The 27,019-nt window shown below is 44.0% G+C and overlaps 1 protein-coding gene across 5 annotated transcripts in view; it reads left to right on the top strand.

Annotated features, from left to right (window-relative positions):
- CHRDL1 (chordin like 1) overlaps positions 1-26,220 on the top strand; it is a 132,900-nt gene extending 106,680 nt beyond the window's left edge. For 3 of the 5 annotated variants that reach the window (XM_044235461.1, XM_044235462.1, XM_044235465.1), the window contains 5 exons: positions 9,616-9,784; positions 13,342-13,551; positions 18,454-18,621; positions 20,692-20,781; positions 23,837-26,220. In XM_044235461.1, the coding sequence (XP_044091396.1) occupies positions 9,616-9,784; positions 13,342-13,551; positions 18,454-18,621; positions 20,692-20,781; positions 23,837-23,967 (768 nt within the window). In that variant the 3' untranslated portion in view covers positions 23,968-26,220. The remainder of the gene's footprint in view (positions 1-9,615; positions 9,785-13,341; positions 13,552-18,453; positions 18,622-20,691; positions 20,782-23,836) is intronic. The other 2 variants (XM_044235463.1, XM_044235464.1) reach the window with 1 other exon arrangement.
- Positions 26,221-27,019: the final 799 nt, after the last annotated feature.

Genomic DNA, 27,019 nt, shown 5'->3' on the forward strand with positions numbered 1-27,019 from the left:
GCCAAATCTCTGTCTTCTGGAAGGAAAGCAGGTGACAACCTCTGTCCTCAGTAGTGAGGACCTTCTGTAGGACTGTAAGGTAGGTCTGTCCATCCTTTTGGCAGAGGTACTATGATCGCTTCTTGGCCTTTTGGCTAAGATCAAGTGTGACAGAGGTACCATGGACATGTCTCCATAAAAGCCTTTCCTAAGCCTTAGGCTCTCAGTCACACAGCTGCAAGAGAGAAAAGGAAGCAGGTCTCATACTCCTTCTCCACCCTGCAGCATCTCATTTCCATTGTCAGTGCGAACCTCATAGAAAGCCTCTCTGTGTATACAACAGCATCTCTCGTCCCTGTGTATTTCAAAGTAATTGACAAAATGCCATCCTTTTATCAAAAACATATGTCAGGGGTGCCTGGGTGGCTCAGTGGGTTGGGCCTCTGCCTTCGGCTCGGGTCATGATCCCGGAGTCCTGGGATCGAGCCCCGCATCGGGCTCTCTGCTCAGCGGGGATCCTGCTTCCTCCTTTTGCTCTCTCTGCCTGCCTCTCTGCCTGCTTGTGATCTCTGTCTGTCAAATAAATAAACAAAATCTTTAAAGAAAATATATGTCAAGCAGACAAACAGAGAAAGACAACTATCATATGATCTCCCTGATATGAGGAAGTGGTGATGCAACATGGGGGCTTAAGTGGGTAGGAGAAGAATAAATGAAACAAGATGGGATTAGGAGGGAGACAAACCATAAGTGACTCTTAATCTCACAAAACAAACTGAGGGTTGCTGGGGGTAGGGGGGTTGGGAGAGGGGAGTGGGGTTATGGACACTGGGAAGGGTATGTGCTATGGTGAGTGCTGTGAAGTGTGTAAATCTGGCAATTCACAGACCTCTACCCCTGGGGATAAAAATATATGTTTATAAAAAATAAAAAAAATGCTTCCTTCCTTCTTCCCAATCCAGAAAGAGCCTGAGCCTTCATATGATGTCCCTGGATTCATCAAAAGACAAGATATACATTTTTTAAAAGTGTGATAATATACTTGCACACAAAGGGCCCCAGAAAAAAATCATTAGAACTACTGAATTTTCATATCAGCTAGAATAAACAAAAACCCACCCGGAATGGCTCTAGGTCTACTACCCTGGAACTGGAGCAAATCTGAGTATTCCATAAACACAATCTATAAACAGAACACAGAAGTCACTAGACCAGGAATTTGAGCCCAAGGCAGTTTCAAGGGCCATGCTAAGTAAGAGAGAAGTGGCTATCTACCAATTTTAAAGAGACTATGGACTCTGAAAAACAGTCTGAGGGGTTTGAAGTGGCGGGGGGGTGGGAGGTTGGGGTACCAGGTGGTGGGTATTATAGAGGGCACGGCTTGCATGGAGCACTGGGTGTGGTGAAAAAATAATGAATACTGTTTTTATGAAAATAAATAAATTGGGAAAAAAAAAACAAAAAAAAAATAATAAAAAAATAAAAAAATTATTTAAAAAAAAGAAGAAAAAAAATATGTCAAAATACAGCCATACCTCAAACTTCTTAAAATCTGAAAAGGAGATGTTCCAGTTCAGGGAATCTATCATACAGAAGGATTTATGAAAGTGTACAAAATGTATGAAGGTGTTCATGGTACATACATGGACATTCATTGGACCCTGGTACCAAAAAAAAAATGTATAGGGCATTCAATGCAGCATTATTTTCCTAAGAGCAAAACAAATGGAAGGAACCCAAACGTAAGCAATAGGGACTTGGTTGAACACACCCAATCTGTGGGACACGGTGCTGTTGTTAAAAAGAATGCAAAACATTGAAGGGTACTTGAGTGGAGGGATCCCCAAGATATATTATGTAAACAAAGCAAGGTGCAAGATACAACTTCTACTATCATTTACTTATGTAAAAATTTTAAGTGTGTGCGTGTGCATGAATGAGTACTTATGGAAAGATCTGGAAGATCATATAACAACACATTACGAGTGGTAATCTCAAAGGGGTGGAAATGGGCGGGGGAAAGAGAGAGCGTAATTTTTTACTCTATCTGTTCTGTATCATTGGATGTTTTTCTTTGAAAAAAAAGATTTTATTTATTTGAGAGAAAGAGCACAAGTGGGGTGAGGATCAGAGGGAGAAGCAGAGCCTGATGTCGGACTCGATCCTGGGACTCCAGGATCATGACCTGAGCTGAAGGCAGATGCTTAATGACTAAACCACCCAGGTACCTCCATCGGATGTTTTTCAATGAGCATCGATTAATTTTGTAGTATATAACATTTAAAATTTTTTTTTAACTTCTGGAATTAGTTCTCAACAAGCATTGTGTAGAAGTCCAGAGCCTAAGGAATTATGGGGCAAACTCAAGGATAAGAAAGTGTGAGGAAGGTGTTTGTGGGAACCTAATAAAATGGCCAATATAAACTTCCCAGTGTTGCTTCTGCCTTCTGTGCAAGTTGAAGCAATATCTGTGTGCTTTCTTCTCTGGTCCTGTCATTTTGACACTGCTGTTTCTGTTTCTCTACCTGTGGGTCAGGTAGAGAACAACACTATGGATATCTCAAAACACCCCCTGCAAGAGGGGGTGGGCTTCCCAGTTTGCAAGTTCATATGGATCCCGAGGATGGGGAAAGTACGTGGTGGGGATTCAGGAGGGCATGAGTGCCAGGTGTTGTATGGAAGTGTGGAATCACTACATTGTACACCTGTAACTCATATGTCACTGTAGGTTCATACACTGGAATTTGAATAAAAATGTAAAAAAATTTCAAGAAGCTTTTCTCCATCTACCTCTATCTGCTTTATAGGAAGGGAGATTCCTTCCAGATCTTAACAGATGATGCGTCTTCATCTTCTGTGTTATCAATTTCCTCCTTTAATTCACCCTCATTTTTTATTGTGGGAGGACATTGAGAATGACTAAATTCATGGCCACCAACCACATGCCATTCTCCCTGAATTTGGGTCTCAGACACCTTAAGCTGGGTGCTTGGATCCCAATGTTAAGTGTTGCGGCCAGCTCGGAGGTCCTGCTGGTAAGGCTATTAATGCGCCTTTCTTCTTGACTTCATTTTATGCTGCCTCCAACCCCACCTTTGTCCTTCCATCTTGTCCTTCTTCCAAAACTGCTGGAGATTGGTCTGAACTTAGTCCCATACTTCCTGTAGCAAAAGAGGTCAGGTTCAGAATGCCTTGAAATAGTTAATGATTTTCAAAGGAATTCAAGACCTACCTTTAGAAACAAACATTGGGGCCCGGTAGACAAAAATATCCAGATGGTTCCACTTTATGATAAATAAATATTTTCCTTTGTTCCAATAGGGGTAGATGTTATGGGATGTGATTTGAATAATAAATAGTATCTGTAGTAATAGAAAAATATGTACCTGGCACATAGTAGGCACCCAAGAAATACATGTTGAAGGAAGGGATGTGGAAGGTGGAGTGAAATGTATGTGAGGGGCTTCTCATGAATGTTAATGTGCTTTAGGAATTTGTCCCATATAAGAGAGAGGTACTTCAAACTCATCGCTGCCTCTTTTTTTTTTCCAATTTATTTATTTTCAGAAAAACAGTATTCATTATTTTTTCACCACACCCAGTGCTCCATGCAAGCCGTGCCCTCTATAATACCCACCACCTGGTACCCCAACCTCCCACCCCCCCGCCACTTCAAACCCCTCAGATTGTTTTTCAGAGTCCATAGTCTCTCATGGTTCATCTCCCCTTCCAATTTACCCAAAAGCACATACCCTCCCCAATGTCCATAACCCTACCCCCCTTCTCCCAACCCCCCTCCCCCCAGCAACCCACAGTTTGTTTCGTGAGATTAAGAGTCACTTATGGTTTGTCTCCCTCCCTATCCCATCTTGTTTCATGGATTCTTCTCCTACCCACTTAGACCCCCATGTTGCATCACCACTCCCTCATATCAGGGAGATCATATGATAGTTGTCTTTCTCTGATTGACTTATTTCGCTAAGCATGATACGCTCTAGTTCCATCCATGTTGTCACAAATGGCAAGATTTCGTTTCTTTTGATGGCTGCATAGTATTCCATTGTGTATATATACCACATCTTCTTGATCCATTCATCTCTTGATGGACATCTAGGTTCTTTCCATAGTTTGGCTATTGTGGACATTGCTGCTATAAACATTCGGGTGCTCGTGCCCCTTTGGATCATTACGTTTGTATTTTTAGGGTAAATTCCCAGTAGTGCAATTGCTGGGTCATGGGGCAGTTCTATTTTCAACATTTTGAGGAACCTCCATGCCGTTTTCCAGAGTGGTTGCACCAGCTTGCATTCCCACCAACAGTGTAGGAGTGTTCCCCTTTCTCCGCATCCTCGCCAGCATCTGTCATTTCCTGACTTGATTTTAGCCATTCTGACTGGTGTGAGGTGATATCTCATTGTGGTTTTGATTTGTATTTCCCTGATGCCGAGTGATATGGAGCACTTTTTCATGTGTCTGTTGGCCATCTGGATGTCTTCTTTGCAGAAACGTCTGTTCATGTCCTCTGCCCATTTCTTGATTGGATTATTTGTTCTTTGGGTGTTGAGTTTGTTAAGTTCTTTATAGATTTTGGACACTAGTCTTTTATCTGATATGTCGTTTGCAAATATCTTCTCCCATTCTGTCAGTTGTCTTTTGGTTTTGTTAACTGTTTCCTTTGCTGTGCAAAAGCTTTTCATCAAGGTTTTGATGAAATCCCAAAAGTTCATTTTTGCCCTTTTTTCCCTTGCCTTTGGCGCTGTTCCTAGGAAGATGTTGCTGCGCCTGAGGTCGAAGAGGTTGCTGCCTGTGTTCTCCTCAAGGATTTTGATGGATTCCTTTCTCACATTGAGGTCCTTAATCCATTTTGAATCTATTTTTGTGTGTGGTGTAAGGAAATGGTCCAATTTCATTTTTCTGCACGTGGCTGTCCAATTTTCCCAACACCATTTATTGAAGAGGCTGTCTTTTTTCCATTGGACATTCTTTCCTGCTTTGTCGAAGATTAGTTGACCATAGAGTTGAGGGTCTATTTCTGGGCTCTCTATTCTGTTCCATTGGTCTATGTGTCTGTTTTTGTGCCAGTACCATGCTGTCTTGATGATGACAGCTTTGTAATAGAGCTTGAAGTCCGGAATTGTGATGCCACCAACTTTGGCTTTGTTTTTCAATATCCCTTTGGCTATTCGAGGTCTTTTCTGGTTCCATATAAATTTTAAAATTATTTGTTCCATTTCTTTGAAAAAGATGGATGGTACTTTGATAGGAATTGCATTAAATGTGTAGATTGCTTTAGGTAGCATAGACATTTTCACAATACTAACCCTAACCCTAACCCTCTTGACCAGCCAAAAATTAGAAGGTAGGAGAAGCCCTTCTGGATATCCTTTGAAGGCCCAACTGTCTGTATGGGATCAAAAAAGGCAACCTTAACAACACATTGCCAATTCGGTAGCCTGTCACTTTAATAGAGCATTCCTACTTACAGGGAACCATGGAAAACCTCAGTTCGATAGGAACACAGGTGATGGCTCTATTTCAGCAAGTGGGTTGAAAACCATCCATTTTCCCAAGTTTTATGAAGTGTACACCAAGGAGAACCAGTGGCTTAATTATGGCTCCTTTGGAAAATCCTAAACAGGTTTCTGTTCAGTTTCCAGATCATAATTTCACATTTACTGGTCCTGGTACCATGGGTGTGTGTGTGTGGGTGTGTGTGTGTGTGTGTGTGTGTGTTGTAGGAAGGGAGAAGTAGACGCAGGGTGGAAAGCCAAAACATGAAAGCAAGCAGAATTTTGTTTTGGATGACAGCCAAACTCTGATTTTGTCCCCAAAAGATTCCTCAGAGATTAACCATTAGAAAAGTGAAAGCTTTAAGGATAGAAACAATAGGAAACAGATAGAAATCCATGTCTCATTCACATTGTCAGAACAATAGTTTGGGAAGGAAACTGGCCCAAGTGTCTCCCAGACAGGAATGGTCCCAGGGGGCCAGTGATGAAGCTATAACATGCTTATGGCCATGTGAATTACCACACATTCTGAAGACATTTTTTTAAAGGTTTTATTTATTTGTTTGACAGAGAGAGAGAGTACAAGCAGGGGGAGCAGCCAAGGGCTGAGCAGGGAGCCCGATTCAGGGCTCGATCCCAGGACCCTGGGATCATGACCTGGGCTAAAGATAGGAACTTAAGCAACCTGGGTGCCTCTGTGAAGATTTTAATTAAAATTTTTAATTAAACTTTTTATTTTGTGATAACTTCAGATTCACAGCCATGAAGTCACTTGGGAGACTTTTCCTGAACTGTCCTGTTTTCCTGTCTCTGCCAATATAACCCTTCCCTCTTAGGACAAGTAAGGAAGAAGTTCCTGGAGAACTTTCTGCAGTAATGGGGGCTGTCCAACCATCAGAAAAAAAAATGTGTGAGAACCACCTAAAAATCCTGAGAGAATTCTGGGCGCCTGGCTAGTTCAACTGGAGGAGCTTGTGACTCTTGATCTCCAGGTTGTGAGCTTGAGCCCCACGTTGTGTGTAGAAAGGTCTTCAGTAAGATAGATAAACAGACAGAGAGACAGACAGACCAATCTTAAAAAAAAAAGCCTGAGAGAATTATCAGCACTTCAAGTCAGGAAATCAAATAATTCCAAAATACAGAACAGAATAAAACAAAGCCTAGCTACATGGCCACTTGTACCTGACTAGACTTGACCTGCTCTCTCAAGCAGGCTTTTCACAGCTGGGTTTGAAGATAAGCTCCAGTTTGTTAATGTCTTTTTCTCTTTCTCCCTGAAAAAGGTCAGAATAGTCTCTGGTAAGCCTCTTCTGTTCCTTTGTTTAGGAGAACAACTTTTAAAAGAGTCATTACCCTCAAATCCAGATCACACATTGCCACCCCCACCCCCAGGTTGTGAACACTGTAGTGGACTTCTTATCTTTTTTTAAAGATTTTATGTATTTATTTCACAGAGAGCAAAAGGGAGAGAGAGAAAGCACAAGGAGGGGCAGAGGGAGAGAGAGAAGCAGGCTCTCCACTGAGCAGAGAGCCCAACACAGGGCTCTATCCCAAGACTGTCACAAGTTGGCAGAGAGGCAGGAAGAGAGAGGGGAAGGGAAGCCGGCTCCCTGCTAAGCAGAGAGCCCAATGCGGGACTCGATTCCAGGATCCTGGGGTCAGGACTCGAGCTGAAGGCAGATGCTTAACCAACTGAGCCACCCAGGCAGTCCTGGACTTTGTTCTCTTCACAAACTTTTTTTATTTTTAAGTTTTATTTCTTTGAGGTGGGGAGGGGCAGAAGTAGAAAGTCTCAGACAGACTCCCCGCTGAGTGCAGAGCCTGACCTGGGGCTCGATCCCATAACTCCGAGTTCATGACCTGAGGTGAAACCAAGAGCTGGATGCTTAGCCGACTGAGCCACCCAGGCACCCCCGTCTTAGCAGACTTTGATAATTTCTTCAGAGCAGCTGTTTGCAGCCCACTGAGCTTGACCACACATTCCCTCTCCCACTCTCTCCTTCCTTTTTTCCTCCTGTTCATCTTCCTCTCCACTCTGCACCCCCGTCCCTACTCCCCTGCCATCTCCAAAAACTCCGTCTTCACTGTCACCCTAAATAAAACCCTGCCCCTCTTTGGCCTTGGTTTCTCTTTCTATAAAACAAAAGCCTTAAACAAGGTGAGATTCTGGCAGACGATCAAAATCCTTGAGGGTTTTGTTTTGTTTGTTTGGGTTTTGAATCTTTTTTTTTCTGCCCTTACCCTATGTCCAGGGTCTCAGGCCTGGTACCAAAGAACAGATTTTCACTTCGTTCTCACCCTCACGAATCAGAGAACTTCTTGTACTTGCTGCTCATCCTGGGTCAGCGACCTTTTCTCTTGCAATTTCTAGCCCCGTTGAACTCCCTCCCTTTAGTATCATCGATAGGACACCCACCAGCCAAACTGTCGTCTCTGTGTTCCTTTGGCAAAACTTTGCCAGACTCCAGAAAGGACAGAACAATCTGTAATGGTCTTTGTGGAATGTGAGTGAAAAGGACATATAAGCCATTGTGGGAATGAAAAATATTTGCACTGAGAATCCTATCTGTGTACATGATAATAAATTGATGCAAAGTCTTATTTGTGTGAGATTTTCTAGCGATGTACCAGCATGGACTCTTCTTAGATTTAGAGAGTTATGTTCTTTTTCTCTTACTCCAGCTCCTGTTCTCTCTCCCCTTCTCCCACCAGTACCTCCCCCACCAATAGAATAATACTGATTCCCAAAGCTCAATTTGCAACATGTGTGTCCAAGATCCCCTGTCATTTCTAACACTGAATATAAGGATCTAACAGCCTGCAAAAGATTTTTTAGTGGGTCACCCTTCCTTTACCCCAACAGTTGCCCCCAAAACACAGTGTTATTTATTTGGCTTTTCGCTTTAGGGTCTAGTCTTCATTCATTCCAACTTCCTCTGCCTTCATGTTCCCTCAACTCCTGGGAGATGGGTGGATAAGAGCTTGGTGGGTTCATCATGTATAGAACCCTTGCCAAGAGAGCAGTGGTTCTATAATTTAGACTACAGGACTCTAAGCATTCATTAGGGACCACAGCATTCATTCATTCATTCATCCAATGAGTGTTTAATGAGCCCCTTCTACATGCTGGCCACTGTTTCGGGCTGGAGATCTAGCAGTGACAGCAAAACAAAACCCTCACCTCTAGCTAACATCCTGGTACTCTCATACAGTGTCAGATATCCTACAAAATGTCCAGGGTATCTGTACTCTGCCCTATGATCTCATGCCATTGGCTGCATTGAGAGTCTCAGTGCATTTTATCTGGACTACCTTAGGTCCCATCTCTTCCTTTCCAGTCCACCCTACACATGATTAGGGAACAATGTTTGGAAACACAGTTCTGATTATTTCCCTGCTTTACAAAAAACAAAACAAAACAAAACAAAAATAAACAACAACAACAAAAAAAAAAAACAAAAACCTCAAAGGATTTCACACTTTCTCCTCTGTCACCTACTGAATAAAGTCCCCTTATTAGCCTGTCATTTTAAGTGCTTCATGATCTGGCTGCAACCCACTTTTGGAATGTTATCCTTCAACTGTTCCCTTTTATGGACTCTATGTTCTCTGCTACATATTCTCAACTTGGAAATGGCTGCCTGGAATATTCCCCACCAATTCTGCCTGTAAAAAAAATTCTGTCCACCCTTCATGGCCCAGGTCACAAACCCTCCCCCACCAGTTCTCTTTCTCTTCTTACTTTGCACAGCAATTGATACTTTTCCTGTGGCCTCTGTCCCACCTTGTGTTGCAGGCTAGTACCTTACTTGTTACACATGAGATTCTTGGGGACAAGAAGAACACTTTATTTCCCTTTTATTGGCTATTTGCTCCCTCCGAGGTTTGTCAGTGATGCTCACCCAGTCTCCTGGAAGAAGAGAGAGAAATCTCAGCGTGTCGTCAAAGCTACTCTTCCTTCATATCCTCATGTGGCTACTGGTGTGGGTGGACACATAGTTAATTTAGGATCAGAGCTCAGGTCATCGCTACAGTTCATGAAAGGGCTGCAGCCGTGTGTGTCAGTCCCTTCCTGCCTTCTTTCTGGTGGCTTTGAGGGACTGAGTTTGTCCTTGTCGTTTTACAGAGACATTCCTACCACCGCTCTCACTATGACTCTCCACCAAGCCGACAGGCTGGAGGGCTGCCCCGCTTTCCTGGGGCCAGAAGCCACCGAGGAGCTCTTATGGATTCCCAGCAAGCATCGGGCACCATCGTGCAGATTGTCATCAACAACAAACACAAGCACGGACAGGGTAAGGAACACAGTCCCTCGGTACCATATCCACAGCAGGATTTCCATGCCTTACCTCCACCTCCCCACCTCCCCTCTCCCCACCATCTTTGGAGGACTGGACCTAAAAAGGGCACTGTGTCCCAAGCATATCAGACAGTCACAAGAACATCACTTATCATCAAGCCTCCAAGCGACTGTGGACAAGCGACCCCAAGAACTGTCAGGATTTCCTTAAACACAGCCCAGAAGAGCTTAGTTTTTACTTCCGGCGTATCTGTCTTTATTTAGATCGAAAGGCAAGAAAGCAGTGAGCCTGACGCGGCCCCCAGCCTTTTTGCAGTTGCCCTAGGGGGTTGCAGGTCTTTGGGGGAAGTTGATTGGATCCTTAAAGGAAGGAGAGATTGTTTTCCCATTAGGCACCCGATATTCACAGGTACTCAGCGCCAGACGCTTTGGAAGCCCGTAGCTCCGCACCTTAGAAATAGTGATTCTCATTCCTCAGGGTACCCGGGATTCTTCCCGGACCCCTTGCTAAAGATACCTATTCTCGGGCCCCACGCTTAGAGATTCTAATTCACATGAGGCGATTGTCATTAGAAATGAGTAACCCAGTAAGAAATCCAGAAACATCCTGGCCAAGCACCAGAAGGACTGATCAAGTTAACATGGACATGCAGTCCCACTCAGCCAGCCAGCTGGTTGAAACAGGCACCCACACATGTCCGTGGCCCCAGACCTTCCTGCACAGAGCTCCCCGGCCTCCACCCCCACCCCAGTAGCGGGGGTTGGAGTGGGGAAGAGAAATTCAATCAAACAATTGACCGCTTCTTACTTTTTTAGGCATCATGTCAACCAGCTCTTCACAGCAAGAGCTCAGCTGGTTCCCTTTTACGAAACCACAAACATGTTTTGTTTCCTTTAAAGGAGAAACAAATCAAAGTCAGTTCCCTGAACGGGTTAAAAGTAATAAATTATTAAACCAAATGATTGAATAACACGGGTGAAAAACAATCCGTTACAAAGAGCTCCTACTATAAATCTCAACAAAGCTGGTCAAACCAAAGCTGGCTGATCACATCTGTTACGAGTTAGATGTAAATTTCAGATTACAGATAAAAAACATTGAATCGCTTTTGAAACTAACAGGCTTAAAAGAAGAACATGCAAAATAAAACTCTTAATAGAAAATGGTGATATATTAGAAGAATTGGAAATATTTACTATCGATCTGGCTTTGATTTGAAATGTATTATTTTTAAATTCCAAGGCATTCCAATATGAATTTATGAAATGTGGGGGAGAAGGGGGTAAAGATGCAGTTTGATTGTCAATCCAAAATTGTCTCCAGTAGATTCCATTTGCTCTGAAAGTATTTCAAAGCCTTAAAAAAAAGGAAAAAGAAAAAAAAAACCTGTGGGGTAATGGACTTTGAAAATCCTAAATCCCATAATTTCCACAGGCCTCTTCATTTTAGGGCAGAGGCTCATCCCTTGATTTATTCTGTGTCCTACAAAAGGCCGAGCTGGTTTACATTTTTTCATTGCTCCCATTGATTTGGATGCAGTGGTTCTTTCCTGACCTTTCTATTATAGTTCACTGCAGAATCACTTGTGCCCAGCCCCCACTCTCAATGCCCCAGCTGGATGATTTAAAATCATATCAAGAGTTCGTTGTTGGGGAGAAGGCTGTGTTTCCCTCTAGAGCACTGCCCTCCCACTCCTGCATCTTAGAGTGTAGGCTCTCACCTTGTCTAGATTGTTCCCTTAGTCGAAATGCTTAGGGGAGAGGGAAGCTGGTTATATAACACTAGAGGTCCTGCTTGTCCTTCTCCTTAGCTTTCCTGCTAACAGATGTGCTCCTCTGGGACGCATCTGCTTGGTCCCCTGCCTAAGTCAAAGAAGAGAAGTGATAGGACTCAGCTATTTTGAACTTGACTCCAGCCTAAATTTGCTTGAAGCAGACTACGTGCCTACCTTGATCAGATTGTCTAGAAGGGAGGGTCACTATCTTCCATGGAAAGAGGAGTGGTGGAGACAGGAGAAAGAAAAAACACATCTGGCCAGCTGTCAGGTGATTCCATCCCCAGCCCTGAGCCTCACAGTTCATGTGTCAACTCCCTGTCCTATCTCTGTATAAGTTTGGGAGCTTCTCTTGTTTAGGTTCTCAGGTTCTTGAAAATCTTCACATGGATTGACCTGCTAGAGTGCCTAGGACTCTAGCAGTACTTGCAAAGGACAGGAAAAGACAGCCAACATCATCCATATTTCCAAATGTGACCCAGTGGACTTGATGAGAAAGAAATAGCCCAATGATTCATCCTTCTGAGGCCATTGTCTTGCGGCCAAATCAGTCAGTTCCTAGAAACGCCCCAAGTGGGGCTCTTTCTCCCAGCCTAGCCCCACCTCAAGTGATACAACCCACACTAGAGATGTTGTTGATCAGGATGCCGACAGGTCTCCCTGGGTATAATGAGGTGATGGGAATAATGAGAAACACACCCAGTCCCAGTCATGGCTTAAAATCTCCAGAATGTCTCAGCACTTTTAAAAAGGGAGAGAACTTATTCTCAGCCCTCCCCGTTTAAGCCCAGTAGAGTTCTTATACTGGAGCCTAGCTCCCTGCCTTACAGTGGGAGCCGGACAAGTTTTTGTTGGTTTGCATGGGAGGATGTTCCTGTGGCCCCTTTCCTTCATCAGCCCCTCAGCCTACAGCTCTCCCAAGGCACCTTAGAAAACATGGAGCCTGTGACTTCACTTCCCGCCCAACAAATGTGAGACCACCAAAGGCTATCTTTAGGCTAGGCGGTGATTCACTGCCATGGAATCTCTACAGCCACTGTGAGGTGGGGACCAGAGGATATTGCTGAAGATTAGAGGCACAGAAGGCTCTTTCTTTCATGATCCTTTCCCTCTAGATCTTATATTAGTACCTTCCTTCTCATGCCAGATGGGAGGCCAGTGCCATTAGCTTCATACCCATCTGTGTTGGTGGATCAGACTCTGATAGCCTGGGATATTTTGGAAGGATTTGCTTTGGGATCTGGAAATACTGGCCCTTTGGGAAGAGCAATAGCTTCTGCATCTAGCCCCCCTGGGCAGCCAACATCTCTGGGAAATTTTCATGCCAGGAAGCCTATCTACTTGGGCCATAGAGATCTTTTGTAAAACTGCTGGTATTAAGGCTAAATTCTACTAGAGTTTCTTCATCAGGTACCCAGGGCAGATGGAATTCTCCTTTCATCCATTGATACATTCCTCCACTTTCAGATATATTTCTTGATGGCTCACCATGGGCCGGGCACTTGTGAGGATCAGAGGCTACTGCTGAAGGACCTGAATAGTCACTAACAGGAGAACAGGAACTGAGCTGGGGTTTTTTGTTTGTTTGTTTTGGAGGGTTTTCTTTTCTTTTTTTTTTTTTTTTGGTTACAGAAGCTGCTCTGTCAACATACATCGTTGAGCCACGAAAAGGACAAAGGATGCCTGATGTCTTAAGGGGTTCAGATCTTGGGTTCTGAGCACAGGGACCCATTTCAGCTCCCTAGCCTTTAATTTCCAGTCCTGTGTTCTCTTCCAGTGTGTGTTTCCAATGGAAAGACCTACTCCCATGGCGAGTCCTGGCACCCAAACCTCCGAGCATTTGGCATTGTGGAGTGTGTGCTGTGCACTTGTAATGTCACCAAGCAAGAGTGTAAGAAAATCCACTGCCCCAATCGATACCCCTGCAAATATCCTCAAAAAATAGATGGGAAGTGCTGCAAGGTGTGTCCAGGTAAAAAGGCAAAAGGTGCGTTGGTTGGAAGCCCTGCCTTTGGTTGACTGAGATCCCCATAGAGTCCTTCTCGGTGTTCTTGGAGCACCAGAATCCTAATCAATCTGCCACAACATCGTAATGATACCAGCTCTAACAATGAACCTATCCTCCCCTCTCTTGAAGGGCTGATAAGATGGTTCCTTGGAAGAAACTTACTACTCAGAAATAGACTGGGGGTGTGCCTGTGTCTACCACACCTTTGGGCCCACATAGCCCTAAGTTCCAGACTTCAGTCTGGCTTTTCTAAATTGCAGAGAAATTGGATTATGAGGATTATACAGAAGAACAGTAGAGCTGTAGTAGTAGTAGTTTATGAGGATTGTACAGAAGAATAGTAGAACCTGTCACTGATGTCACTGTTTAACTCATAAAACACAATTGCATCCATGAGCCTTTTGAGACAGGGTTGGAGACAGGTGAGTTAGAGTGGAAGGAGCGTGGGTTCTGGGCCTGAGTGAAGTTGCTGTGTGACCTTGGAAATGTAACAAATCTACCCTGACCTTCATCAGCCTCATCTGTACAATGGAAAGCTTGGAACAATTAATCTCAAAGCTCCCATCCCAACACTACAATTTTATAATGATATTATTGCTCTATTAAAGATAAAACTGAAGCATATTGAGTCACAAATTGATAATAAAACCAAGGTTTTGAATTCAGGTCATTTACAGTCCATTGTCTTTTCCAGGCCAGTAGTAAATACTGAACTGATAAGAAAAAAAAGTAAATTAAATAGTGGCTTTAATGCCTATGACGTAGATAAAAATGTAGTCTGTAGTGTTGCAATTGACAACATTGGGGATTGGTAATCAAGCAGTCTAATCTTGGCTCTGCCACTGGTTTCCTATGTAACCTAGAAAAAGTCTCTGCACCTTTCTGAGCTTCAGTTTCCTCCTTTGCAAAACAAGAGGGTTAGAGGAGATGATTTCTTAGGGCCTTTCCAGCTCCAATATTCTAGGCGAGAATGACTGAGTCTGTTCCTTGCACATGAATTTATCTACCATTTCTTATACCTATGTGTGGTTTTGTAAACAAAGATGAAAAGCCAAACTTTTTCAAAGTAGGCAGAGAACTAAATTCCTTGAGCTGACACAATTCCTCATGATCAGCAGGCAACCATGAACTTAGCCAACATATATATTTTTGAGCATCCCCACTATATAACATTCCAATTTTGATCTTGGCCCTTCAGACCAAATCCCATTTTATTCTATGCTTAGGCCTTTGGTGATACAGGTGATTCAATTAAGAAGTGAACAGTTCAACTGAACACAGAACAAGAATGGTTAAATAAATGATGGTCTAGCCATAACGTGCCATATTATATAGCCAGCAAAAATCATTGCAGACCAAGATTTAATGGCATGGAAAGATGTTTGTGACAGATTGGTTAAGTACAAAGAGCACACTAAAAAACAACATTATGATTTCACTTGTGTTTTAGAAAGTGTTTATAATACACTTAGGCCAAAATAAAAGGCTGGAAGGGCATATGGCAGACTATTAATAATGACTGTCTTTGGATGATTGAACCATAGGCGGTTCTCATTTTCTTCTTTTGGTTTATCTGCATTTTTCAAATTTTTGACAACATGTATTATTTAAGTAATTAGAAGAAGAAGTTATTATTTAAAGAACTGTCCTTCAGAATGCCAACAGACAATACGTTGAAGAATCTGATTGACCAAACCAGTCTCTCTAGAAGCGCTGCTTTGCCTCTCCACTTGGGGATGTGGAGCAACTTGCAGAGCAGCATGGCAGGAGACAGTCTCTGTCCCATTCTCTGTACCAGTCTCAGTGAGGCAAACAGGTGTGTCTGCAAATTGAGTGATGCCTGATAGTCACTTTGCCTACTGAGAGTCACTAGCCACAGATGCCAGGGCATCTGCTCCAGCTCCTCAGAAACCTCAGTGCATCAGGAAACATGTACTCACTCAGGCATTCGATCTGGAAATATGTATTACATGCCTATCGTCTGCAAGACACGATTACAGACACTCCAAGAGATGAACAAGCTAGACTAAGGCCACTTGCCAGCATCATCCTTACAACCTAGTGGAAGAGGAAAGACAATGAACACAAGCAATGAGGTGATTTTAGGTTGGGATGGGTATTGTGAAGAAAGACCCAGCAGGATCAAGGACCAGTGAAGGGGAAGGGTGGTGACTTTCAAAAGAGTGGCCAGGGGAGGCTTCTCTGAAGAAGTGATATTTGAGTAGAGCCCTGAAGGAATGAGAAAGGGGAAGATCACGACACCCTCAGCCTCTTAGAAAACACCACATGACAGAGAAAAAAGGGACAAAGAGTGAGGAGGGAAGAAGATGGTTGGAAAAAAGAACAGTAACTTCAGTTACTGTTTGTAACTATTTGTGTTGAGAAGGGAAGAAAGATAAATAGAATTCACTCATGATCCAGCCAAAAGCTTCATTCTGACAAATGATTGCAGACTCCTCCAGTCATACTTAAGGGCCAAAATAAAGGATGAGGGTTTTCTTTCTCTCACTTGCCCTTGTTCTGGTAGAGATTGGCCTAGCTTTGTGCACCAGTGGCCACCTACAGGATTGTGGAGAACTTCTACTTCCTGAAGGCTCCCCAACTCCTCTCCACCCTCACTGCACCTCCCCAATATCTGGAATTCTCATAATTACACACTCCTTTTGGTTTACAGCAGAAAATGCCCCTGTCGAGACTTAAAAGTTATCTGGTTGGGAATAATATGTCACTAGTCATTTCCACCTCCATAAGGAAATGCTTTTTCAATTTCTTGGTTCTGGAGATCTCTGTATACGAGCATCCTCAAGGGAAGCGGAAATGGACAGAAATGACTTGAAGCATAGAAGGCTTCCTTGGAAGGAAATGAAACGAGGGGAACCTGAAGCAAATGGAAGATCAGAAAGCACCTTGAAGTGGAGGGTGTGGAATGAGGAGGATGTTGTCCACTGGGTAGCTTGAAAGTCATAGTTTGTTTACTCTTAGTATTTTCAAACGCCAACCAGGGTTGAGTCACTGATGGATTTTGTTGTTTGTAGAGCCCTTCTGCTGAGTAAATTAAGCTCTTGGGGAGGGGAGTGGTGCAAGACGACTCTTTGGGACACTGGGAGAACTTTCAGCACATCACAGGTATTTACAGTGCCATCATGGAGATCACATGGCTGTTAGAGATATAGTCAGTATTAACTTGATGCAAACAAATTTTTTAAGGTTTTATTTATTTATTTGAGAGAGAGAGAAAGAGAGAGCATGAGCAGGGGGAGCAGCAGAGGGAGAGGGACAAGCAGATTCTGTGCTTGGACTCCATCCCGTGACCCTAAGATCATGACATGAGCCAAAATCAAGAGTCGGGTGCTTAGCAGACTCAGCCATCCAGGCACCCCCGTGCAAAAAATGTAACAACTGAACTCAGTTCTCATTTTAAAGGTGAAAAAAACATAGAGGTCTCTGTACACCCAGAGACTCACTTCTCCCACTTGAAAAATGCTAGCACACATCCCTTAATTACTAATATATCCCCAAAAAAAGACTGGCCCCACTGAGAATTAAATAATGACAAAGGGACAAAAGGAGAAAGGAAGCTTGATTCTAGAAGGACCTGCAAACTGAAAAGTCCAACCTGGAATCATCAAGAAAAGATTGGTTTTGTCCTTACACTGCCAAAGTGGTGGTGGGGGTGGGAAACTAATCAGGTCAGCAAGGGACACACAATAGCAATTTGATTCCAACCTCTGGATAACATGCATCCATTTGGCTAACAACGAGTCTCCCTAATTGTAGTCACAGATCCAAAGCACCTGGCACTCAGTGCTCTCATCAGAGAATCTTACAGATGAACCTCTGCACATACTCCTGAGTTTTGGGGCTGTCCCTGGCTTCTCTTTGTTGTTCCTGATTTGAATATACACTTTAAAGACCCAGCTGAGGAGGGTGCTGATCACGAAGCCAGCAAGGAAACCCAACTCAAGGATAACCAACTAGGAGAGAAACTTTTTTTGTTGTTTTGTTTTGTTTGTTTTTTTTTCTTTTTGTGTGTTTTTTCTTTGTTTGTTTGTTTATTGGGAGTTGAGGAAAGAGGAGGGCAGAGCAGAATAGGAAGTATGAGGAGGCTGGTATATTTATGCCTGGAAGCCGAAATACAACAGTTTAGTTTATACAGTAAATGATCCATAGTTGAGGGATTTGACCAGTTTTTTTGTGTGTATATCTCCCAACCTTTCATTTGGCATAATGTACATATGACTAATCTGACATCTAGGTTTTGGCACTGGTGTTGATTTGGTATTATCGTTCCCCTTACAAACAAATCAAAGAGCATTCAGAAATGTCAAGCCAATTTGGATAGATCCTTTGGGCAAGTATATGCACATAAGTGAGTGTCATGAATGTTTTCTAAGTATACCTAAATGATGTCAGAGAAGTTAACCAAGGTGCTCTGTCAGCCCATCTCCTGGGTCTCTGGTGGTAACATGAGCTAAACAGACCATGATCTGGACCCAACCCGGAAAATCCTATATACCCTGAAGTGCCTCAGAGATTTGTGCCTGGCGACATTCTTCCTCCTCGTGAGGTCTGCTCCTCTGTGGCAGTGGGGGGATCTTGTTTGCTTGGTGGGTTAGTGTTCTGTGAAGCTATGCATTCTGTCACCATGTGGACTTACCTAGAAGGTCATGTGTCCTTTTGTGACATTGTGGCTGTTACAGGGCAGCCTAAACTGAGCTGAGGAGATATGGATGGGTTTTTTATCTCTGTGAGAATGTTCTTGTTGACTGTACACATTTGATGAGTGTGAGGTGTTATGAATAATGAGATATCTGAATGCCTAGAAGTTCACTTCTGGTTTTGGAAAGCCATGGAAAACCTCTGCTTGCTTCCTGATTGCAGAAGAACTTCCAGGCCAGAACTTTGACAGCAAGGGCTACTTTTGTGGAGAAGAAACAATGCCTGTGTATGAGTCTGTGTTCATGGAGGATGGGGAGACCACCAGAAAAATAGCCCTGGAAACAGAAAGACCACCTCAGGTAGAGGTCCACGTTTGGACCATTCGAAAGGGTGAGCAAGATAATATTGATTCTTTGTTAATTTCTTTTGTAAGGGGTGGGGGAACAGGGAAGGAGGGGAAGACTCACCTTAATTTTGCTTCAACTTTTTCCTCTGTTTGGCTCAGTTCTCCTGATTGCTCAGAAACATGACTAACACATCTGTGATTATGGCCTTTAAATTTGTCATGACCGGTCCAAAAAACTAAGCATTGACCCTTAGGGTTTGTTGTCTTTCTTACACCAACAAAGGCTGAAGGAGTGTTTCTCCACCCCAGCTGCACATCAGAATCTTCTGGAAGAGGTTTCTGTAAATACCAAAAGCCTGGGCCTTACCCTCAGAGAAGTTGATGGATCGGCCAGGAATGGGGCCTTGGTGTGAGTGTATTGAAGGCTCCACAGGTGATTCTCATGTGCAGTTAAGGTCACGACCAACCAGACTATAGCCTACCATTCTTTCCAACATGAAGCTCAACCAACATGAAAATCCATTCGTGTGGTGCGAAGCCACATCTCTGAAATCATGGTCCGTACTCTGGGGTAAGACACATTGAAAACATTGTCCCCACCCTCAAGAAGATTTAGAGTCTCACTGAAGGGACAATCCCAGTCATAATGTTCATCTAGTTCCTTTCCTGATTACTCACACTGACTGCCATAGTGGGCTGCATTGTGTTCCTTGTGATCATATAGCTCTTCAGGCCATCCCGCAGGTACAAGGCTAGTGTTGATCTAGTCTGGTCGGCTTTTCTAGGAATCTGAATGAAGAGGTAAGATTTCAGTTGGGAAATAAGGCACATCCTTTTTCTGCTCTCTCCTGCCTAAGGCTCGAGAGCACTCAAACTGTATTCTGCTTTCGCATCATACAAAGGAGCTGGTCTACAATGTAGCTACCCAGCCCCATCCAAGAGATGTTACTTCAGTAGGCCTTAGGTAGCACCTCAGCATGTCCCAAACAGCCAGTGATTCTAATTCGGCACTTGGACCATTCTTTGAAAAACAATTGTCCGAGTGTTAGTGGGGCTTCTTCCTCTTCCTTTTCCCAAATTTTCTTGCCTGAAAGAGTGAGTTCTTCCCCACCCCTGAAAAAATGCTGAACACACGTTTTTCACCTGTGTTTATTTTTGGTCTATACCAAGGAATGTTGGTTTTCCAACTTTAACTCCCTAACTCCTCTAGAATTGGTCACCTAGGTCTAAAGCCCTGTTCTGTTGGCTTTCCTTGCAGTGGACCCACTATTTTTTCTCCACACCTCTCACTCCCTGGAGGCATGTGGATGTTTTTCAGCATGCTGGTATAGTGTCTCAGTGACCTCTTGTTCAGTGCTGGGAAGCCAAAGGCTGTGCTTAGTGAGTAGAGAAACACCCAGGCTACAATTACGTGTGGCCTCTCTAGACCTCTTGAGGATTATGTAGGCTGGTAACTTGTTGCTCCTTCATTGCAAGGCCATTTTCCTTTTGGGTGTTATTCCAGTAAATGCTTTTCAGGCAAAGTTGAAACTGTGGGTACCTGCTACCCCCGCCCCTTATTTTGACTTTCCCCATTTTCTGCAAGGAAACCTAAAGGGGTTCTGAATATTTCCCAAAGGAAAATATGCTTTTCAGTGAGTTCGGGAACAGGGATGGCTTCTCCGTTTACACAAACAACCTGTCTACAGTCCCACTGCTGGCTCTTGTTGTTTGGCCAGAAGGGCAGCCCAGTGCTTTGGCAGGGACATAATCTACCTGGACGTGAGGGCAAGGGCAGAATTTCTCATTCCACCTTTGGTGGTAGAGGCTACCACCAGCACCCATGCTCAATTCATGTGGCTTTCCCTAGGAGGGGGTCCCATGGTCAGCAACACTATCTTCAATATCTCTATTCTCTGGAGAACCTAGGAGAGGCCAGTGAGCCAAGAAAACAGATGGAGTCAATTATAACCCTTGAGCCATCCAAGTTCCTGGTTAAGCACATTACACAGCCCAGCTCGATACTCCTAAGCCCCAGTAATGAGATGATATGCTCAACCCAAGCAGAAGAAGGGGGTGGTAGCTCCAGATAGAGAGGGCCTGACCACCTGCCCCACTTTTTCACTTGGCCCCAGGCATCCTCCAGCACTTCCATATTGAAAAGATCTCCAAAAGGATGTTTGAGGAACTCCATCACTTCAAGCTGGTGACCAGGACGACCCTGAGTAAGTGGTAACCCTGTGTTTCTTTACTCCCCCCTGGAAAATGCCTCCAGACCTCCATGGAGCAGAGCCCCCAGTAAAGTCTCTTTTCATTCTCGGTGACTATCAGCAGGCTTAGGGTCCATGTCAGAAGATGTTCTGTCTCTTCTCTGGGGGACTTAGCAGCAGAAGGGGTCTCTGAATGTGAGCTGAAAAGCTTGGACCTGGTGAAGACAAATCCAGATGTGGTCTGAGCATAAGCTTCCTTGAGTTCAGGTTTCCTGACTCTCTTTAATGAACACTGCTAACCCTGGAGTCTCCAAAGGGTCAGAGAAAGCTCACGAGATCCCGGAGTTGGTTGGTTCATTAGTGGAGACGTACCATCTGGAAGGATGAATCCTCTGGTGGTGGGGATGAGAGACAGAGAGAAAGATAACACATCCCAGTGCAGCAAAGCGCTGTTCAGCTCTTTAGAACTGCCCGAGTTGTCCTGTTTCTTTAAAAGCATCCAGGCACTCACTGGGTCATACCTGCAGCTCTCCCTCTTTCTATGCAGGATGGAGCCTGAGGACTAGATACTGCTAGGGACTGGAGAAGGGGGGAGTACTTCTGAAGGAATAGAAGACCCAGAATTCCTATCCAAAGGGAATGCCAATGGGCAAGACAGAACATGAAAATACCTTCTCTATGAATCAGTCTAGTTCTGAAGAGTTAAATACTTAAGTACTCAGGGAAATCTGTGAGGAAGCCAGAGGGGCTTAGTCAAGGAAGGCTTCGGGGAGGAGGTGTGTTTTGAAAGAGAAAGGTGTGATGGGGCGACAGGTCAGGAAATTCATTCAAGGAGAGGGTTCAGCCTAAGAGAAGACTCAGACAGGAGTGAACAAGAAACGTGGTGAGGAGGCGGCCCTGGAAGAGGCCAGGGAGAAGGTCACAGAGAAGGCAAGTGGCTTTCTCTGTAGACTCACAAATGGCCTAGTGAGATGAAAATGGTGCTTCAGGAAGATGTGTCTTGGCTAGACAGATTTATCTGTCTGATACTTATACTTTGGTGAAGCCGTTCTGAAGAGCCCAACATACCATGCTGAGAAGTTGGACTTGCTTTCCAGATGTGAGAGCCCCAAGGGAGGGCTTTAAGCAAGTGTGCAATGCATGCAGGTCTGTTTTTTAGAATGGAGTGCCCACTGTGTGGAGTGAAAAGTGAACTCTCAGTGATTAAGTAGTTGGTGGTACTCTGAATTAGGAAGCCCTTATACCATAAAACAACAACAACAACAAACAAACAACTCTTACATTATATTAGGTTGGTCAGCAGGGAAGGAGAGGTCACCGTGAGGGACACCTCTGAGGTTAAATTGTGAGCATCACTACAAAGAAGTAAGTTTGGAATGACTCCCAACAATAACAACTTTATAGACAGGGTGAATAGTGTTAATTCGCTAATGGGAAACAATGGAGAATAAACAGGTAGTGGGGGGAAAATACGTTTCACTTGGAACATGTTTAGCTGAAGATGCTTAAAGGCCATTTGAGCAGAGTTTATCCTATGGGCAGCTGGAAATAGGTTTGATGAGGTCACTTGTTTATTAACGTAGGAAACTTACAGACGATAAACTGAACAGAAAGGAGGAGAATTCAGACTGAGGGTTGGGAGCCCGTACATGTGAGTTAGGAATAAAAAGGGCAGAGACTAGGATCTGGTACCAGTGATGTGACTTTTGAAATTACCAATTAATTTCAAAGAACACATTTTTGTTTCACCATGAGCAAGCACTGTACTGGGGTGAGGGGGGTGGGGCTTGAAAGATGATTGAAATGAACTCTCTGTCCACAACAGGATTTGGGGTGTATAGCAGAAGTAGACAGTGTGTGCCTCCAGCTGTGTGCAACTGAAGGAAGTGGGCACTGAGATGATCCAGCAGGGGATCATCAAAAAGAGGCCTGACCCTTTCTGTCATGTGACCATCAGATCCTGGCACACAGCAAGACTTTGGGGGAAGCAGGTTCCTTGCTTGACCCTTCTCTCCTTTCCCACTGTGTTGGAGAGAACAGAGAAAAGTGAAGGATCCAGGGGAGAAAGGGAACAGAGACATTGAGTCTGTAAGGAAAGAGGGACATGATCTCCTGTGGCCAGGAAAAGAAAAGAGGTTGAAAATAGATTCTGGATGAAGAGAAGCTTACTGACCTTGGACCAGGAGTTCCCTAGGTTGTAACACCACAAGTACAGGAATCGAAAGACCAAGGAGGATATCCAGTGTGGGCAGTTTGTTACGAAGATTATTTGCCATGGCAAAGTGACAGCGGAAGAAGGAAAATCTTGACACTTGAGGATCAGGAGAGTCAGAGAAGGACTGGTCCAGAAGAGGGATGATCTAGAGTAATTACCAGTGGTCAGCATAGGGTGTGAACTCAAAAATATTTGCTCAACTAGCATGATGGATTGGGGAAGGGGCAAGCTGGTAAGGACAGCCTGGAAGTATGGGCACGTCCGTGGAGGGAGAGGAGAAAGCAGGGAATGGGAGGGATAGCCACAGGAGGGGACAGAGGTGTGCTAAAGGGGGTGTAAGGACAGCATGTGAGCATAGAATAAAACAGAGGTGGACAGTTGTTAGCAAAAGGTGGTGTGAAAAGAGAAAAGAGCAGTAAATAATCAAGTTCCCTAAACCAGTATCTGCCCCCCAAAAAGCAAAACCTCAGTAACATACAGGTACTGCTTTATTTGACGTGGTACCAAGTGAGCCACCTAATTAGCTCACAACCTAATAGTGGGGCATTTCTCAAATGCTAGATATACTGCAAAAACTCCAAGAATAATACTTGGGTTTGACTCTTGAGGCCATTAGGTATTATTCTTGGGATTCTTACAAATCCTGCATGTTGAAATGAATGCTCCATGGCCCTTTTTCGTATCTGTCCCAGAAACATGTTTTGGGGGATTGCTCTGTTGAAACCACCTGATGTTTGTATTCTGATCCCCCCCGCACTGGGGACAAAGTGGGTAAGGATCAGCTAGATTGGTTACACTCCTTATTGGCTCTGTCCTCCTCTTATATGTCTGGGCCACTCTGTGTTTGCTTTGTAGGCCAGTGGAAGATCTTCACCGAAGGAGAAGCTCAGATCAGCCAGATGTGTTCAAGTCGTGTGTGCAGAACAGAGCTTGAAGATTTGGTCAAGGTTTTATACCTGGAGAGGTCTGAAAAGGGCCACTGTTAGATGAGACAGACAGTATTGGAGAGGGTAAAGCAAGAAAACTCAAGCTGCAGCTGGACTGTGGGCTGATTTTGCTTAAGTCAACAGTGTCCTAAAACCCCAGACTCAAATGCAGTTCATTATTCACGCCATGCACAGCATAACTCGCTCCTCTGTGTGGAGTGGTGTGTCAGTCCTCAGACACCTCCTGCCAGACTAGAAGAGTCTTGAATTATTTGTGGGAGGAAGAGGGATAGAACACCACAGCACTGCTCTAGTTTCTGGGAGAATCACATTTCTTTAAAGAGTAAACAGAACCCTAGGGTTTCTATCTAGGAAGTTACTCCAGTGAAAGAGAAGAGACTTAGTAGAAGTTGTGTAGTACAGAGAAAATATTATACTCTTTGAATTTTAGGATGTCTTGTGTTTTTAAGAAAAAAATTAACTCCCTATCCTCATTGACACAGATGCATGCATACGCGCAAGTGTGCGCATGTGCACACACACACACACACAGACTAAATTGCTGCCTTTCTTCGGAGTCAAAGCCAGCATAGTCTCTCCCCTCCTTTCCCTCATCTGGCTCCCAAGTAGCTTTGAAGTTGTGGGTACCCAGGAGGATAAAGAAGGAATTGCGAGCAGAAACTTCTGCCCTTGGGTCAGTGGTGTGTTTGCTGAAATCACGAACTATGGTGGCAGGGTGAAGAGTAAGAACACCATTTCATGACCACATTGACTTTGAAGCTGTAAATAACTTTTCCCTAGTGATACCACTTCTCTTTTCTCCCTGAGCCCTCAAGGCCCCCGTAAAGAAGTTAGAACTGGGTAAAATCTTCCGAAACTGACTCCGCAGAAGAAAAATAATTGTTGAAAAAATGGTGACTGAAAGTCAACAAGGCAACCTTCTGTGTTTTCAAGTCAATAGGAGTCACCGACGAATAGCTCAATATTCACTAATTTTCTTGAGGTCAGAGTTCTATAGTCCAAAAATTTAGGCTAAATGATTACATTCTAGAAGCTCCTTAAAGGGGCAGTTTTCCTTCTTTTCCAATTACAGGAGTTCGTTTTGACTTTGCAAAGGGGCTCAGTCCCCACAAGCTTCTGAAGTTTGGCTATTCAGTTAGGAGAATTATTGCACATTTGGGGAAGTGGACATTCTGACAAAGATCTTTGTTCTAAACCTTCCTGCCATTCTCATCTCACCCAGCGAGTGGGGATCTGAGTCATGAATCCTGGAGAAGGCTGCTCAGAAAATGTCTATTTGCAGCTTGATACCAGAGCAGAACTTCTCTGTTCAGAGGCCTAGCTTTAGACATCATCTTTGTGGCAAAACTATAAATTCTCCACAAGGATCTCAAGCTTGCCTTCTAGATTCATCCCTTGTGCTGGGCATGAATGAACTCTAATGAGTACTCAGAAGTATCAAGGATGCAGACATCATGTATTTCCCACTCCATGATCATAAGAGAGAGGAACATTGTTTTCCTTACAGTCGATGACACCAATAGGGAAAAATGTAAAAATCTTTATGGCAACCTGGCATAAAGGAGTCTGTTCTCAAAGAGATACAGGGGTGCCTCATGGCCAGGCCTTCTTGGGACCAACGCTTCATACATATGCTCTACGGGAAAGGGAGGGAGGACATCCAGGGCCCAGAGGCCAGAGAGCATTACTGGGGATGAGGCTGCTGAGTAGCTGCTTCCTCCCTCCCAGAGGTGGCAGCATTTCCATAGTGTGGAAACAAGTAACTGGATCCTCAGGCCAAGTGGTGATTCCCCCTTTGGAATGACTCACCCCAAAGCCTTCCCACCCAGGTGTTCTCTGAAAGCTCAACCATAAGGTAACACCCAGAGAGCTTCCCTAGATAGACTTCTGCCCCCAGGGGCTGGGACACACCTTTCCAAAGTGCTTTCTGAATCAGGAGCTGTGGAACTGGGCTAGGCCAACACAGAAACCTTCCAGTGTTTGGTGTGGTGTAGGCAATAAAGCATAAGGAGAAGAGGCCAAGCCACCTGTAGTTAGGAGAGGAATGGATGTGGTTCTTCTTGTGTATTTATTTGTATCATAAACACTTGGAACAACAAAGACCATAAGCACCATTTAGCAGTTGTAGCCATTTTATAGTTAACTCGTGTAAACAAGTAAGAGTAAACTTAACGTAACAGTATTAGCCTTTCGTTCTTCTCACAAGACATGTACCTAAATAGGGTACTTATTTATGTAGTCGGCGTATTTTTTGATTTTTAAATTAATAAAAAAGTTAATTTTGAAAAACCATCTCCAGGAATGCTGTGTGAGTAATTGAGTCCCTGGTCGGTGTTGACCTTGGACCCTGTAGCAGGCAATCAGGGGGTTGTTTCACACTCAGCTCAATGCTCTCTCTCTCCCACAGTAGCAACGACACTAAGAGTGGGGACTCTGCGGTCAAACTGCCTATGCTTTTAATCCCAGCTCTATACTTCCCAGTTGTGTCAGTCTCCCCATCTATAAAACAGGGATAATTATGATACTATTGCCTTTTGCCTGCAATCCTGCAGTGAGGCTTAATTTAGCCAGTGCATGTCAAGGGATTAGTGAACGTTCATTCATGACCATGGATGTTCAGGAAAGCCATGGCCCAGACAACTGAAGAGATTGGGGACAGAAGGCCACTGACTTGGGTTTCAGGAGAGCCTCAATTTCAGTCTGCTGCACAGGGAGCAAGGTGAGAGTTTTGTCATCTATGTTGATCCAAACCAAGTTGCCTCAAACCCCTAAAGCAGTTAGGTGTGTGCTGTAGCAGAAGCCAAGAAAGCTGAAGTATCAGATAATATAAGGGCACAAAAGTGTGCCCTGGGGTGAGCAACACAGAAGTCATTGGTGGTGACTTGCTGGGGGAATGATAGGAGCAGAAGCCAGAAGTGAATAAGGAGATGGGGAATTGGAGACAGAAGTTAGAGTCACTCTTTGGAGAAGCTTCATTGTAGACAGTGGAGCAATTACATGAAGGAAGTAGCTGGAGGAGGATATGGGGTCAAAGGAAAGTTTTGGGGTTTTGTTTTTGTTTTTTAAAGATTTATATCTGTATTTCAGGGAG

Source organism: Neovison vison, chromosome X, assembly GCF_020171115.1.
Source record: "Neovison vison isolate M4711 chromosome X, ASM_NN_V1, whole genome shotgun sequence".
NCBI classification, from domain to species: domain Eukaryota; kingdom Metazoa; phylum Chordata; class Mammalia; order Carnivora; family Mustelidae; genus Neogale; species Neogale vison.